Below are 17,359 nucleotides of genomic sequence, written 5' to 3'. Positions count from 1 at the left end.
AATGCTACTTCTTCTATAGAGACTCGAACGTTTTAGAAAACTGTTGGTGGGGGCCCGACTGCCTCCTATGGGGTTTATTGTTTATTACGGGGGGGGGGGGGGGGGTTAAATGCCAAACTGTAATTATTATATTAATATCTTTCTTTCAGTTAATTAATAAATTTATCATGAAAAGAAAGTAAAATTCACTAAATAAATGTTAGTGTACATAACTACGTTAGCTAAAAGAAACAGCCAAATCGTCTCCTGTGGGACTTCTTAAAGGATTGAGGATTATTTCGTGCAATCCGTGATTTTTCTTAGGTCGCTGTAGGTTTCGACCAATCGATAGAGGGCGTGTCAATTTTTAGTCCTGTCAGTTTCTTGTCAGTTTCAGCCGCTGTAGATTTCGACCAATCGATAAACAGGGCGGGTAGATTTCAGTCTGGCTGTTTCTAATCATGTATTATTAAAGGTTTCGTGTTTCGGCGATTTAATCTTTGCTAATTTAAAATATCACTTTAAAAGTAAAACATTCATGAACTAAAACGTAGAACGATGACTCAACGTATGATTCGTATGCCAGAAACCCCAGCAAAGGCAGTATTTGTTAAATTTCCGCGAATATAAATTGTAGCTTGGTCCTAATTGATAAAATATTAATGCTTTAAAATTATTTTACATAAAATATCAAAATCGTTATTTAAAAAAGTTAGAAAAAAAGCCATATATTCCGGACTACATCGCATCTTAGCTGAGATCTTTCTTTTCTTTGTGCATATCACACAATATACCAATACATGTATTAGTTATAAGCAAGATTAAATACATTTATGATCATCAGTTACTTTTAAGTTACAGCAGATCATATTAATTTCTTACAATTCACGAAGACCTTTTGAACGATTGCAGATCAATGAATTGTTTTTCACAAACACGCCATCAACAATATTTCCTATGACAATTACATGTATCACCAGCAGCTGTACTACATAATTTCTTCATCTGTATATAGAGTGTATGGATTGTCCAATCCAGCACTGAGGAGGGTTCATGTTAACTACTTCACCTCAAAGCCAGCATATATACTCTACTCTTTCGTAAACAAATTCATCTTTAGTCATATATCTCTAATACACCGTTGCCATGCTTTATTTTGGGAATTTTGCACCTCCTTAATATGAACAAAACAACAGCAAATGTTTATAGACTCAAATTTTATTTTTGTAAGAATTATAACAGAAAAATCACATGGTGTAGGAAAACTGCTAAATATCTGGATGCACTCTACTTTCTCTTTGGAGACAGGGACCTGAAATGCAGAAAACCCAAACTAATGAATATAGGGTAATGAACAGACGTTATCGTTTACCAGTAAGTTATCAAAAATAAACAGGTTATATCAATAAATATTCCTGCAAAAATAATGTACATCATATAGACAATAACATATTAAGTACTATATATCTATTAGACCAACTGTGGAAAGAGAGAGAGAATTAAATAAGAAGAGGTTTTCCCACCTTGAGCTGGAGCTAGACCTGTGTCTGGACTTCTTACCGCCACCAGATTTTTTGGATTTGGGTTCACCAGATCGACTCCTAGACCGGTTCTTCCCCGATTTCTTCTGCTTGCTCCTGTGTCCATCATCACTGTCTGATTGGGACTTTGACCTTTTACGTTTCTTCGACTTAGATTTACTACTCTTAGAGTCCGTTGAGTGACGGAGTTTTTCCTTCTTATCATCTTGATATTTGTCACTGCGCCTACGACTATCCCTTCCTCTTGACCTACTTCTACTCTTTCTTTTCCTTTCCCTTGACCTACTGCGCCGCCTTTCCCTTGACCTACTTTTACTTCGTCTCCTGTCCCTTGACCTACTTCTACTACGTCTCTTTTCCCTTGACCTACTTCTGTCCCTTGAACGGCTTCTGTATCTTTTCTCCCTTTCCCTACTTACACTCCTATTTTTCCCCCTATCCCTTGACCTACTTCTGTACCTATCTCTGGACCTGGACCTAGTTCTACTTCTCTCTCTCTTGGACTTCTTTCTCTCTGAATTGCGGTCTCTACTCTCACTCCTCTTGGGGGACCCTCTAGAACTGTCTTTGCGTGAATCTCTCCTTTTGCTTTTGTCATCTTTACTACTCTGTGTGTCCCCATCCCTACCATAACTCCTACCTAAATCCTCCCCCTTACTCTGTCTTCTTTCCCTATTCTTTTTATGATCTGATTCCAGATCTTTACTTTTCCCAGTCCTACTACTCCCACTTTTTTCCCTTTCCTTTCTTTTCCCCACTGTTTTAGAAGAAGACTTTTCTAATTCCCTTTTCTTTTTCTTATCCCTTTTTTTTCTCTCACTGACAGAACTATCTGAGTCATAAGAAGTACTGGAAGAGCTAGATGAACTATTCGAGCTGTCAGAATCAGATTCACTAGAACTCCCCGAAGCACTAGAACTACTGCTTGAGGTCGGCCTACTTTTCTTTGCTTTTTTAGTTTTATCTGCTGGTCGCTCCGTCTTCCCTTTTGAATCCTTTGAACTACTTTCAGGTTCAGATTTCACATCCAAGCCAGGAATTCCATTATATTTGTTCTGGAATGGGTAGCTGTGCTTGTCAGAGATGGGATCCTTGAAAATTTTTGGTGCTTCTGGTTCTACAATATATATAATATTGCAACGATTACAAGTAAAAGAAAAACATTCAATTCAAATAATAAATACATGCTAATGTAAGACGTTGTGAGAAATAATTCCCCCAATAACATTGTAAACAAAAATATTAAAGAATAGGGTTTAAATGATTAGAATGATCAAGAAGTATGCAAAATTTAAGAGTTTATGTGCTAAGGTTTTCTTTCAATCTTACCTAAAAGAACTTTTTGAATAAAGGTAACACATTAGAAATACATAATTATGCAGCGCACTACACATCCACAGTTCCTCACACACACAATCAGTCATGATATATCTCCTTGTGAGGGATTATCAAGATGTAAATCTAATGTTAAAAATAATATCTATCTGTACCTAGTTCATCCTCATCATAAATGCCTGCTTCTTTAATTTTGCGTTCAAATGCCTCCTTCTTCTGACGTATCCGCTCCTCAAGATCCTCATCCGAGTCCGGCTCTTCCTCCTCCTCCTCTTCTTCATCACTGTCACTGCCATAGCCTGTCAAACCTACAACAACACTAGCCAATCATCACAGGGTTCCAATCAGACACTCGTTATCAGATACAATTACATGGAAGCTCGATGATGCATTACAAATAGATTGACAGTGAGTTATTATTAGGAACTACATGTTGAAAATTAAAAATGGTGTGAATGATGTTCTAGAAAACTACTCAAAACCCCTTTTACAAGAAATGAAATGCTGACAGCTGGATCATTCTCGATGATAAATAAATGCTTATCAGGTAGATTAATCCTGGTTTAAAAATTCTTTTAAATTACAGTGGAATTTATTTTGTTGTTTTTAATTATGAAGATGGACGTCAAATTAAATTGATATTAAAATATATCTTAAGCTTACACCTTAATATAATCTTTTTTATATATATATAAGATAAATGCTATTTACATAAACAATTTTAAACACTTTTCTCAAATTGTCAAATACTCTGCAATAATTTTTTTTTTGCTTTGAATCAAATCAACTGTGATAGCACATGTATGAGAAGACTCTTTGATCACTTTGCATGTTTTGAATCAAATCAACTGTGATAGCACATGTATGAGAAGACTCTTTGATCACTTTGCATGTTAAGATGATTGACAGAAAAAAAAGATGTACCGGTACATTACTACACAGGTAGCAAGAAAATTTCAATTTACCTGGATCAGACCTATAATTACATTCAGTGTTTAACTCAGTGATGGAAGTTTGATTGCAAACAAGGACATTCAGATTGCTACCACTTGCAAGCAACAAGAAAAATTCCAGATTTACTTACCCAAGCCAGTCAAAGATGCTAAAGCAGTAGACTTGGTGAGCTGCTTTGCTGGAGCTTTTTGTACAATTATACAAACATGATTAGTTCCTCATCATATAAATCATTATCTACACAAACTAGATGCTGGGGGTATGGGAGGATTAACTCCCTTTATATGCTCTCTTTCTTTCTTTTAACGCTGTGAAAATACTCCTGAAAAACAATTTGGTTAAAACACCTCGGCTAGGATAATTTCATCGATAAACTACCTCATCCTCTCCTTTTCCTGCATAGTTTTTTTTAATTGATTTTCCCTTAAAACCATTCATTAATTCAATGTCATCAACCATGACTTTTCAACATCAATTTTTCCCTCCTAGCCAAGATGTTAACAATGCATACATGTATTGTACTTAAACAGATATATTTATTCAAAATAAGACTTAATATCAACAGTGGTAATAAAGTAAACATTCTCCAAATCAGATCCTCTATTGTTTGACTGAATTCAACAGATTTGAGGCTCAGTGTATTTGAAGTATGTGCCACACTAACTGTTACAAGTTTATATAGACACACATTAACATTGTTCAACCAATGGATCATTTGGCACATATACAATAGTGTTTTTATATCATATTGTCCAAAATATGTCTTTTCACCCTTACTCAAATACCACATGAAATAGAGACTACAGAGTCCTCTATCGTTTCTACCTTTGGAGGCCCTGCTTTTTTCTTTGAGGTACACCTCTTTACAAACACTTTTTATTTCAGAGTTGGTCACATCCAACAGAATCTCTGTCAACATTTTCCTCACTTTCATCATCTGCCAGAAGAAAAAACATCACAAAAGATACAGTTTTATGATTCATATATGTACACCTGGAATTGATCAACTAAAATAAAAAAAAAAACCCACATTAAGTTTGATCACTAAATTTTACTAAGTTGAAATACTCACAAATTCCATCTGCTTTTCCTCCTCTGATTTAAACTCCTGTGGAGAAGGGCTTCTCCTTTTGACCTGTTCTGGTGACCTTGACCTGTCCTTGACAGGTGTTGGAGGTAATGAACTTTGATCCTCTTCATCATCCGAATCCTTCAATTAAAATAACAACACTTTAAAAACAAGAATTATGCACACAAACATTTGTCCTCACATTTTTAATATCATACTAAATCTAAGTAGTGGAAAATATTCTTGCTTAATGTTTTCATTTACGTTTCATGTGTATTTACAATTTATTATTATATATAGTATCCCAAATTTCTTTCAATCAGTAAACATCCTTGAAGTGTTACTTTTTTATTTGCACCTCAAAAAATAAAATGACGTTCTTTTATTTGGACTTGGCTTTTCTCCAAAAAAAACCAACAACCCTACATTGAAACATTAACACAGTAGCCCTCATGAAATATAAACCAGTGACCAAATATTCATGTGATCATTGCACCATAATGTTTCTTCGATAAGTTGGATACAACACATTCACTTACAAATCGACTCTTCTTTGGAACGTGAGGCTCGCCGTCATTCGTCATGTCATCCATTGCTTCTTTCTCCGCCTGTTCTCGTTTTTCTGCTTCCTTCTTCTCCTGTTCAATTCGCTCTCTTTCCATCTTCTTTTGCTTTTCTCTCTCCATTTTTTCTAAACCTTCTCTGATCCAAGCAGGCAGGGTTTTCCTTTTGGCTGCATCTATTAACAAGAAATAAGGGTTTGTTGGTAATATGGTGTTCAAAATAACACATCATACAATTCTAGTTGGCTACTAAGTAGAACATCTTCAGCACAGACCATCTATATAAAGATTAGTTTATTTTTCCTTGAAGAGTAACTGATGTTATACATTGCATTTCCTATACGTGAGCATATTTTTTTTATTCATTTATAGATAAAATGGCCAATAGACACTGTTAAATCAGACATAAGCCCTTAGAACAAGGTAATTAATTTTTTTGTGGCATACTATGCTTTCTCATGTTATAGTTGACAACTAACTGACCTAGTCCACTGTTTTCGTCCTCGGTGCCCGGGGGAGTGGGGTATCTGTTTGGGCGGTGATTGCCTGTGAACGGTCGGCTATGCTGAGAGTCCTCACTGTCCTGTCCCTCCCAGTACTGATTGTAATCCCCCCCGCTTCCCTACAAAACAAAAATTAAAGTAGCTCAATAGTTATTTCAAAACATCGGCATTAACCCCTCTTCTGTCTTGCAAGCACTTATTTGACACTGAGGACAATGGATTTCAAGCTTGCATTACTAAAATAAATTTAATATTTTAATTCTAAATTGAAGCTGTTTTATAATCCATAACTCATTGCATGGATTTGGCACATTAATTTTACATTTACATTACATTTTAAAGAATTTTGGCAAAAAACAACATGCAAATATCTATGTATACATGCCTGGAAATTGAACTGATCTCCTCCATGGTTGTAATCAAAGGCTGGTGGAAAGTTCCCTTGGTGAGAATAATCAAAACTCTGCGGATTCTGTGAAAATAAACTATCATTTTGAATCCTCATTTCTTTAAATAATGATTAATATGGGCACACTACCTTTTTTTCTACATAAACTTACATGTATAGCCTTGTTCTAATACATGTAATAATCTATTTTCAACAGTGTTCAAGCATTTAATATTGCATCATATTTAATAATTCAACATTTTATTCCCATAACAAATTTGTTGAATCTATGATTGGCAATTTTTAGAGGAGACAAAACCTCAGAAATACATGTATATCCTTATTTCTAAAAAAATTGAATGACTGACAATTGAGTTCCACAATATTCATTGTTAAAGAACAAAAATTTAAGATGGATTACTTTGCTGCCCTCGCCTAGGTTTACTCCCCACCCTGCTGCCATGTTAACATTCCAGTTAGGAGCTCCATTCCATCCCCAGCCCTGGGAGTTGTAATCTGAAATAATAGAAAGATGTCGTAAAACCAGTGAAGTATCATGCAGAAATCAGAAAGTGACATACGATAAAACAATAAAAATAAGTGTTTTATTTTTCTTTAAAAACAATCCATGGGGCTCTGGTGAAAGCCAGAAGTGAACTTAAGAGAGTCTTGAAATATGATTATTGAAACATTGTACGTAATTATCTACTAAATTCTGTGCAGTGAATATATTACTATTAAAAATAAAGTTAAAAGACAACCAAATTTACCTTGACTCTGATAAACTGGCATATTACCGTAGCTGTTGGAGTCTTGAGAATTATTCTCATTGTCCCCCTCAATGTCCATGTCGTCACCCCCTGGCCCACCATTAGCGGGGGGAGGTGGGGGAGGCGGAGCCCCTCCTATTGGCATGGCCGGGGGATGCTCTGCTACAGTTTCCCTCTGGGCGATCCATTGCTTTGCAAGTGCAGCCCAATCAACTGTGAAGATGTGAAAATTGATTTGATACAAGTATATGCATTTCAAATTGATACTTCATATTAACTTACAGTCCTTTTGGAGTTTTTACATTGATTTTGCCTATATTCGTGCACAGGATTCATATTTTTCTTTATATCTTTATAAATTGTGTGTGGGGGGGGGGGGGGGGGGGGTTAATAATAGAACTGAAATATGACGATAAATAAATCATTGTCTTGATGCAAAATATAAATAAATAGTATGTATAAGATTGTGTTGTTCAAAACATTCTGTTGGTTGATGAGTGACATTTATTTTGAATTTCAGAGACATTTGATGCATGCCAAATTTCATTTACTTATTTGCATCAGTTGTAAATCGGTGAATGCAAACTAAATGAGCTTATTTCACCCTCAATGAATATTGAAAATAACTAGAAAGTACCTTGTTCTGATAAAAGATCACTAATTTACATTTTTATACATGTCATTCAAATAACCAACATTACTGGTAATCTGTCCTCTTCTCGTGCTTGACAATACTAACATTGAAAGCAAAATGTTAAACTTACCTTGGTCATTGGGCATGCCTTGAAAAGCTGACTGCTGAATGGGACCACCTCCACCCCATGGATTTGCCCACATTTTTATGGTCTCCTTTTTCAATGAATGTTTATGACAAATACCTTAAAGTAAATAAATTAAAAATATCTCAGCAAATCGGCAAAATAGACTATGAAAATGTAAAACTTTTCAAACAACAAATCCTTTCATGCTCTAATTTTGTCATTAGTCATTAGTTTACAGAAGTTTGTAGAAAAGTCATGTTCTCCATACAGTGTCAAATGCTTTGCAAATACCAATAAAAACTATAAAATCCTTTCATTTTTTTGTTTCTTTAATGTTCAGATATAGATTTTAATGTAAAAAATATGCTTTGCAAAGATCCATAAAAGCTGTAAAAACCTTTTATTTCTGTTTCTATAATGTTCAGATATAGTTTTAGAAGTAAAAGAGATGATCAAATGTTCTGGTGTTTTCCTTAAAACAAATTTGAATTTTACGAATTAGAGATGATTCCTTAATGACTGATATCAAGTACTCTGGAATGAATTACTCTATTAAACCATCTCTACATGTAAGTTCTAGAATATTAATTGTAAACGACGATTTCCCCTGTAAAATGATTAGATTACAAATAAGTTGTCAACAAGAGATTTGATTAGCCAATGCTCGATCTGGTTGGTCAACGCAATTTTCTCATTGACAGGTCTGTAAGTTATACGATTGGCTGTTCATTCGCTTTAAAACGCGTTCGCCCTTGACGCCGTTCGCTCTAGTTTTCGTTCGCCCTAGGTCCGTTCGCTCTTGACGCCGTTCACACTGTGTCCGTTCGCCTTAATTTTATATAGGATTAATTAATTTATATATTTTTGTGTATTCTGGTCAATTTAAACATTTTGAAAGATACAATCATATATAATTAATAAAAACAATACCGCCCTTTCTACTTCTACATAATAATCACCATGGTTGACAGTACATGTAGTTTGATACAGTTGCATGTTCCATTTCCGTATATATCCCATTTACAGATCAAAGGATTGTGTTATATGTAAATTCTTTAAAGATAGAATAGGTGATAATCATCTGCTAAGCTTCTGAATGAGCCAATTAAAGTCTCAAATTCTTTAATTGTTTAAAAAACACCAAGTGAATTATTATAAAAACAAGAAGATGGTTATCGACAATTTACGCCAATAAAATCTTACAATTATACCAACTACCTCTTTTTAGATGAAGGAAAAATACTGTTAAAGTAAATGAAATAACTTATAAAATGTTTTTTTATAAACAAGGAGCGAACGAGGTTTAAGGCGAACGATTATTTGGGCCAACGATAATTAGAGCGAACGGACCTAGAGCGAACGGACTAAGGCGAACATGTGGATGGGGCGAACGCACCCGATACCAAGTTATACCAGACCCCTTGTCTGCTTTCAGGGTCTGTTTCTGAAATCAGGGTCTGCTCTCTGTGTCAATCTGGGTCTGCTCTGCATCACCTTTGGGTTTACTCCGGGTCTGCTAATTTGTTTGGGGACAGCCCTAGCAGAATCAGAGCAGACACAGAAAGCAGACCATGGGTTTGGTTGGTGCCTGCTTTCTGTTAAGTTTATTCTCTTTTGAGAAGTGGACAGGCATAGCCTACATCCACTTCTCTTCGCAAGCCCTCATGTTTTGATTCTGGAAAACGTGTAAATGTCGGAACCAAAGACGGTTTACACTTCGAGCCATGTTTCGACTCCAGTTTCACTGAATTTTCGTAACAGACCTATTATTTCTACATTTTAAACATAAATGCATCCATATATCACAAAAAAATCAACACTAACCCGCTGTCATATCATTTTCGCAACTTCTACATCCCGGGTTTAAATTTTGTGTATCAAAATGTTTATCTAGGTCATCGCAGATTAAATGTTTATGTTTCGGATAAAATTGGAAACCTATTTAAGACAATAATGTCAAAAACGTAACTGAATCAACTTAATCTTACAACATACAAACAAATACTGAGTCAGATAATTACAAAGTGGTATTTCTTCCCTTTTTAACCATCTTTTATGGTGACAAATTTTGTTCTACATCTCTTTTTAAACAATAAAACGAACATTGATTAATATAGCATACAAGAAAGATTAAAATAAAGAGTTTTCATTGTTTTATGTGACAAAGTTACTTATTTTATCGTATGCATTTTTTTAACTTGTGTTAAATTGTAAAACCGTTCTATATAGCTCTGTAAATTTTAAGAACAATACCTTTAATCTAAAGTCTACAATCGGAACACTATTTTCCGTTTTTTCCGACTCTAAAATTTCTACTTTTTAAACCACCTATAGCGAGTGATCTCATAATTTAAACCCGGAATGTAGAGGTTGAGAAAATGATTTGAAAGCGGGTTAGTGGTGATTTGTTTGTGATATATGGATGCATTTAGGTTTAGAATATAGAAATAATACGTCTGTTACGAAAATTCAGGGAAACTGGAGTCGAAACATGGTTCGAAGTGTAAACCGTCTTTGGTTCCGACATTTACACGTTTTCCAGAATCAAAACATGAGGGCTTGCGAAGAGAAGTGGATGTAGGCTATGCCTGTCCACTTCTCAAAAGAGAATATGTTAAGTTATATCTGGTTGGTACTGCATGTACAAAAATTTGGTGGTAGCTAATCCACAAACCTGTGAAAAACTCTTTAAAGAGAAAACCGGTGCTCATCCTCATTTTCTTGTTATAAAAGTTAAAATAAAATTTTAAAACCATTTTTCATCACTTTGTAGTAGACTGCAGAGTGATTTCTTGGCTTATTGTTTTGGTTTTTTTTTCATAAATATGCAAAAGACATAAAATGTTCCAAGGACTTTTCCTTAGCAATTCTGTTTTGCACACGAAGCAATTGTGAAATTGTTTTAAAAAAGTAGAACAATACAGTAAAATCTATATTACCATAAAACTATGAAATGGAATAACAGTCTAACTACGGACATGCATCTACCACGAACTCCACTGCGTCGGCCATGTTTATCAATTGCCAGTAGAGGGTAATCAAGAATTGCAAATGTGTCCATCCCTTTGATTAGAGAACCATTTCTGTGGATCTTCAAATTCCGAAATCTGAATTTCCCAAGAATGTATTTAATTATTCAAATTATGTTAGTAACAATTTTCTAACCTCTAATTCAAAACATTATGAATATAGATAATTTAAAGGGTTAAAGAACAACCACAGGACATTTTTTAAGTGCGGAATTCGAAGGACTGACCGTTCTTCAGAAATTTAAAGAGCAGTGGTTTATTTCCGGTACTTTTTTATTTTATAATCAAAACTGACAAAAAAAATGTTTAGTAAGAGGTGCATTTGTCGAATTATTTCGACTTCAAGGTAAGGTTACATTACTTTTTAATATGTTTTACGGTGCTGCCGTTGTAAAAAGCGCAGCAAGAATTACACATACCTTGCATCATTGTCAACTTAGTGTTATTTAGGTATCAACGAACGTCTACGAATTTCTCTACAATAAGTATGCCAAAAGGTACTAATTTTAATGGTTATGATACATACAGCGCAACCCCCTACCCCTACCGAGAGAGAGAGAGAGAGAGAGAGAGAGAGAGAGAGAGAGAGAGAGAGAGAGAGACTGGTCCCTGTTTGTAGGTGTGTAATTTCCCACTTTCAAATTTAATGGTTTGACAATATGCAATATCTGCATAAATTTTTCTCTTTGTTCCTTTTTATTTAGTTAGAAATGTCCTATTGTTTATTTCCTCCCTTCTCATATACTCAAGTAACGGCTTACCATGCATGCACTTAATTAGCTTAAAATTGGATCGATATGACAGTAAAGCATGACTCTTGCTATAGTATATACATGTATTTATATAATCTCTATATCAAAAAAATAAATAATAAAAAACAAATCATATGTCAACGAGGCAGGTATCGCAGTCTATATTGAAATAGCTAGTACACGCATTACAGATGTTTGGTCCACCTCTTAATTTATTGCAGGAAATATTAAATGAGAGCACTGTGACATCATCCATGACCCTTTTTGTCTTTGTTACGTATCTCGACTCAATATAAAGGTGTGGAAGTATGTAACAAATCTCTTGGGTCTCAATAAAGCTTGTGCGGTACTCAAAACATGTCTTAAAGCCTCAAGACACAGTAAATTACGTGTTAAATGTCGGCCATTTTTGGCATAGCATCACGGGTGAAAACATTAGAGAGCATTATTAGACGTAGAAAATTTGTTTGTTGAATCTGTTGTCTGTTCTTTTTCCTGATCACAATAATGAATTTGCAGCTGATCTGATTAAGGTTCAGAACTCATTAAATAACGGATATTGCTCCATTTGTGTGATATATGTTGTGATAGTTTGAACTTTAGATATGTACATATTTGTATGTGTTTGTGATGATACAAGAAAATTATAATTTATCATTCTTTTGGATCGTATGCTCTACCAAAATTAAACTGTCCTACATTTGGCTTAATATTTGGACTTATGCCTTCACCAAATCTCAAAACAGTCCTTCGAAATTCATGTCTGGGAATTAGGTTCAAACCTTGGGTTGCTTTTTGTGGTTAAATGTTATACAGTATGATTGTTGGGACTAGCGCAGCGTACATGTTTACAAGTCATTGTATTACTAAAAAAAAATAACAAATGTAAAATTACTGAGGAATTCATCAATGTGATAAAAAATTGATGAAAATAAAAAAAATAAAGTCATATTTTGTCTGTGTTTTTTTTAAAACACAATCTTAATTATTATGATCATGATTTATATTTTGATTAATTTATGAGGAGAACTTGGATAATCATTAGTAGCATCTCTGGTACAATTTCTTTCAATTTTGTTTATATCTGGTATGCAGATTGAGTTCTTTACCCATTTTAGGAAGTGATTGTGATATCACATTTCATTTCAGATTTATTGTCGTCTAGTTTTCTTTAAAAAAATTTACTTTCCCGAGAAGAATGTTTTATTTACCTATTTGATGCATGAAGCCCTTAAAATTAATTTTTGCCAGTTCTCACGAAAACATGAAATTGGTAACCACATGCAATTAACACAGAATTATGGGTACGATTCTGAAGACAGAAAATTTAGAATGTCAACCAGAGATGTAGTTTAAATTTTCTCTTCATCCAGGCATTGTCGTTAAATGTTGTCATTAGCGGTCACAATGCTTGCTAATATATGTTTTATGGTTTGTAACATACTTGCAAAGTTCATATTTGAAGTTCATATAAAGTGCATATTTAATATTCATTCATGACTCTAACGGTTCCATACTTTACATACATTATGACTACTGCTGCTTCGCTTGACAAATTCTGCAAGAATGCTTTGAAGAGATATATATATTAATATGGTTAGTTTGTTTTCTCTGAAATATTCGTTATTCTGAGTATTCTCACATATCCATATTATCATCTCCTGCTTATTTCCATTTTGCAGCTCAAACATACATCTACTTATTTATTGCAATTATTGTCAATTAAATCTGCATTTCTCATCTTAATGAACCATTGAAGTGTTACTCAGAGTCTCTCACAATTTATCCAGCATGTGGATCTGTTTTGATTTTTGTGCCCAATATTGGCTAATCATCTAAAGGAAGCTTGAAGCTAATTAACAATAGTCATTTATGACTATATGGGAAATCTTTAAAAAGATACAGAAAAGGTCGCTTTAATCAAATCAAGCACACTAAATGTACCTTAATAATTAACAGTGCATTTTGTTATGGTGAGAAATGTAGGGTAAATTTTCGTGGGTACCAATTTTTGTGGATTTTCTGAAAACCTTAGTTTCAAGGATATGTAAATTCGTGGCCAATGATCCGATCAATACAAATTTAAATGTTACTTGAAATTGAACTTCAATAAACATTTAATTTCGTGGATCAACTTAACAACGAAATCCACGAAAATTAATATTCAACGAATATTGCTGAAACCACAGTAGATGCTTGAGCTGCATATTAAGGCAGGTAAGACTTGCAGTTATCCACAAACCATTAAACTATGAAATGCTAGCAGAGTTTGTGCCAAATTTCCAGTCGGAGACATGACTTTGTGAAGGATTGGTCCGAGAGTCAGTGAAGGTTTCGAACCAAGCCAAATCTCAACCCAGTTAAGAACTGTTCTTTAATAGGTAAATAAACTATTTTTTTTAGCAATTCATCTCTTATATAATTTATTTTGAGTAGATTAGGAAGTCAGAATAAAAGATGGCACTCAAACCACGCCCGTCCTATAGCCCAGAGTACAATTGATGAGGAAGAACGTGAAAAATTCCAAAAATTGTCACATACTTGGTGGAACGAGACGGGGGAATTTCAAGCTCTTCATGCCCTTAATGCTTTAAGAGTACCATGGATAACAAATTCATTAGTAGAAAAACAAGATCAACCACCTCCGTTACACACAAAACCTTTGTTGGGTCTGCAAATTTTGGATGCAGGGAGTGGTGGAGGCATATTATCAGAGGTATCTTTCTCTCCTTATTTCTCCATATTTTTTGCCCTTTTAACTCTACCCTTTTCAACCAAAAGAAATATTGAAAAGAAGTGTTGAAAAGCTCACATATTTTCTTCATCTTATCACAATTATCAATATAACTGAAACATACCAATATACATTCATGAAACACTTCCTGATTTACTGGAGAAGCACATATTTTCCTTGGGTTGGAATATTTGTTGTTTTTTAACCAAACGAAATTTCGTTTGCATTTGCATTCAGTTTCGTCACACCGTAATCCCTAAAATGTACCGGTATCGCGTATTAACTATGTATTTATTAATACTTGGGTTGAAAATTCTTCATGGATTTAATTTCGTTGATTTATACTGTCAATGAAAATAATGAAACTTAATCCCCAACGAATATTTCTGATTATCTGCTTCTACAGTAGTTCCTCTATTGTAACCACCCCATCCTTCCCCTCCTTTTCCTTTTCAGTTCTACACGTGCACATGTAATTTTCATTAAACAATCTCAACAAAACTAACAACTAATCAAAATATACCCGGTATATATAATTATTTATGTTCTGTCAAATAAAAAGTTTCAAACATGGATGCCAAACTCTGTTCTTTTTCTGCAATTTTTAAAGAGCCCGAAAAAGGGGGGGGGGCACTATATCTATTTATTTACTAAAAATATTTATTACATGTATTAAAAAAATATGGTTTAAGCAGGACCTCTATATTTCTTTTTTTTTTTTTACATGAGTACTAAATTCAGCAGTTCATTTATATTATATCAAATTAAGAGAATATGCTAATTAAACCATTATAAAAATGTAAATATGTTTCACATTTGTCAGAAAAATAATAGCTAGATTCTAAATTCTGTGAGGGGTGTCGCAGATATGGATATCAATTTCTTGCATTTCATTTGAAATCTTACAGTACTTTAAAGTCACATAAATGTATACTTCCTAAATAATCTTTTCATATAACTCTAGCCTCTTGCAAGATTGGGAGCGAATATGATTGGGGTTGACATGGTGGAAGACAATATAAGAGTCGCCCAAACCCATTTAGAAGAGGATCCATCTATCTGTGGGAGTGTGAAGTATATTCAGGCAACAGTGGAGGATCTGGTGGAGACTAATGAAGAGGCATTCGATGCGGTGGTGGCGTCTGAAGTGGTGGAACATGTATCAAATATTGACACCTTTTTAACTTCATGTTGTAAGATTATTAAGGTATGATCTCGACACCTTTTTAACTTTATGTTTTTGTTGAATGATCTCAGTAGATAACCAATTTAAATAATTATAAACTTGATTGGGGCAGTTAACGCTTTGTAAACAATGAAGCAGTTTATAAACAAAATCGACAATCAGTGGTTTCAGTACTCTGATGATTTTAAATCATTGTTGTAGTTATGCATGATTGTATTAAGATTGTACAATAGGCACTTTCTTTTGTAGCCTGGTGGATCCATTTTCTTGACCACAATAAACAAAACTGCTCTCTCCTATACGACAGGAGTATTAGCAGCCGAGTATCTTTTACGGCTCGTGCCCATCGGAACCCATGACTGGGAAAAGTTTATCTCACCCGAAGATTTACAGTTTCTATTGGATAAATGTAAGGCTTTTTATGATAAAAAAAATATTGTTTATATGTATACATATTTTTAGATTATTGTTACAAGAAACACCGAAAAAACCCCAACAAAACTCGATATCTGTAAGCATATGATATTAATTATTGATAGTATAGCATACACCTGTAAATGAATTTCTAAACTGAATAGCGTACATGTACCATATATGAAATATAGTCTTGGTGAAGGTGGCTAAAGGACATCAGTTGGTTCAATTCCCCAAAATGCTTTTCTGATATTTTTAAAGTTTAGAGTAGATTTATATTTTATTTTGATTACCGTTTATCAGTGTACCGGTATATGGTACATTGTATTTTTCAAATAATCTTAGTTTAGTTATTTGATTGAAAGAGCTGCATTTTGTTGATTTGATTGACAGTTTTAGTTGATATGTTAATCAAATTAGAGCAACACTAGATCTTCTGTTGAAGTTCAAAAAATACTTGGTACAGCCTACAGGTATATGCACTCTGAATTTTTTGGATTCAAGAAACTGGATGCTGACCTTGAAAGTTATAGATTAATACATACATCTGTACTTTGAAATAATTTATTACCGGTAATTTACAGAAAATTATGGAAAAAAATAGATGTGCCAAAGGATTCTTCATAAATTGATTCTCCATAAACTTTTATAATCATGGAATACATTTAATTCACAGGTGGATTTTCCACTACCCTAATCCATGGCATGATGTACAATCCACTGACTCGCAGGTGGAGTTGGATAAGCAACTCCAGTGTGAACTACGGATTACACGCCGTTAAGTTACATCCACAAACATCCGAAACCTCCAGTAAAGAAAACATGACTGATTCAGTTGAGAGAAGTGATTAGCTTTAATGATGAGAAAACTAAAAGTATTTATGTAAAAAGACTACTGCATGGACCAGTTTATTTATACTCTTAAAGTATTTAATGGAGTATCAAGAGAAATGAAGTGCAGTGCATGTACTGGGATTTGTTTTGCAGGCTACATATGCAAGACTTGCATAATAATTTTAGATGTTCAACAGTAAAAATGAAAAAAAAACCCAAAGTGTTTCCATTTATTACAGGCTATATACATGTATGTATTGATTTGCTTATTTCTTAATCTTGAAATAAATGTTTTTTGTTTGTACAAATTTTTATTGCATACCGGTAGTCCTTTTAGCAAGCTTACTGTGGAATCATTAGATTTCGTGGTGGCTCAATTTTCGTGGAATTCATGGGTACATGTACCTCGCATCCACGAATTAATAAATTAGGGTAATAAAGTCATATATCCTTTGTAGGTTTAAGAAAATACACGAAATTACGTCCCCACGAACCTGTAAAATATAGGCAATCCATGAAAATTCGCCCCCATGAAATTTAATGATTC

The 17,359-nt window shown here is 34.0% G+C and overlaps 2 protein-coding genes across 4 annotated transcripts; one reads left to right on the top strand and one right to left on the bottom strand.

Annotated features, from left to right (window-relative positions):
* Positions 1–1,177: 1,177 nt before the first annotated feature.
* Positions 1,178–10,940, bottom strand: LOC128183455 (arginine/serine-rich protein PNISR-like). 3 transcript variants are annotated; one of them, XM_052852439.1, is made up of 13 exons: positions 10,803–10,940; positions 7,867–7,980; positions 7,103–7,315; positions 6,754–6,848; positions 6,330–6,416; positions 5,925–6,063; positions 5,418–5,617; positions 4,882–5,019; positions 4,635–4,746; positions 3,940–3,993; positions 3,011–3,163; positions 1,503–2,637; positions 1,178–1,291 (listed from the first exon to the last, which is right to left on the bottom strand). In XM_052852439.1, the coding sequence occupies exons 2-13, from the start codon at positions 7,937–7,939 to the stop codon at positions 1,267–1,269; spliced, it is 2,424 nt and encodes an 807-aa protein (XP_052708399.1). In that variant the 5' UTR covers positions 7,940–7,980; positions 10,803–10,940; the 3' UTR covers positions 1,178–1,266. The 3 variants fall into 3 exon arrangements, with proteins under 3 accessions (XP_052708399.1, XP_052708397.1, XP_052708398.1); XM_052852437.1 differs by having other exon boundaries at positions 1,178–2,637; XM_052852438.1 differs by having other exon boundaries at positions 1,178–2,637; positions 7,130–7,315.
* A 189-nt stretch (positions 10,941–11,129) lies between these two features.
* Positions 11,130–17,099, top strand: LOC128183458 (ubiquinone biosynthesis O-methyltransferase, mitochondrial-like). Its single transcript, XM_052852441.1, has 5 exons — positions 11,130–11,238; positions 14,081–14,360; positions 15,343–15,585; positions 15,814–15,973; positions 16,655–17,099. The coding sequence occupies exons 1-5, from the start codon at positions 11,195–11,197 to the stop codon at positions 16,828–16,830; spliced, it is 903 nt and encodes a 300-aa protein (XP_052708401.1). The 5' UTR covers positions 11,130–11,194; the 3' UTR covers positions 16,831–17,099.
* The last annotated feature ends 260 nt before the right edge of the window (positions 17,100–17,359 follow it).

Source organism: Crassostrea angulata, chromosome 5, assembly GCF_025612915.1.
Source record: "Crassostrea angulata isolate pt1a10 chromosome 5, ASM2561291v2, whole genome shotgun sequence".
Taxonomy (NCBI): domain Eukaryota; kingdom Metazoa; phylum Mollusca; class Bivalvia; order Ostreida; family Ostreidae; genus Magallana; species Magallana angulata.
The sequence above is the reverse complement of the archived record's forward strand: the minus strand, read 5'-3'. Positions and strand labels throughout refer to the sequence as shown.

Coding starts and splice junctions, on each gene's coding strand:
- LOC128183458 (XM_052852441.1), top strand. CDS start 11,195: ATGTTTAGTAAGAGGTGCATTTGTCGAATTATTTCGACTTCAAG. Junction 11,239..14,080: donor CGAATTATTTCGACTTCAAG/GTAAGGTTACAT, acceptor TATTTTGAGTAG/ATTAGGAAGTCAGAATAAAA. Junction 15,586..15,813: donor CATGTTGTAAGATTATTAAG/GTATGATCTCGA, acceptor TTTCTTTTGTAG/CCTGGTGGATCCATTTTCTT.
- LOC128183455 (XM_052852437.1), bottom strand. CDS start 7,939: ATGTGGGCAAATCCATGGGGTGGAGGTGGTCCCATTCAGCAGTCAGCT. Junction 6,064..6,329: donor GAGATCAGTTCAATTTCCAG/GCATGTATACAT, acceptor TTTGTTTTGTAG/GGAAGCGGGGGGGATTACAA. Junction 2,638..3,010: donor TTATGATGAGGATGAACTAG/GTACAGATAGAT, acceptor TATATATTGTAG/AACCAGAAGCACCAAAAATT.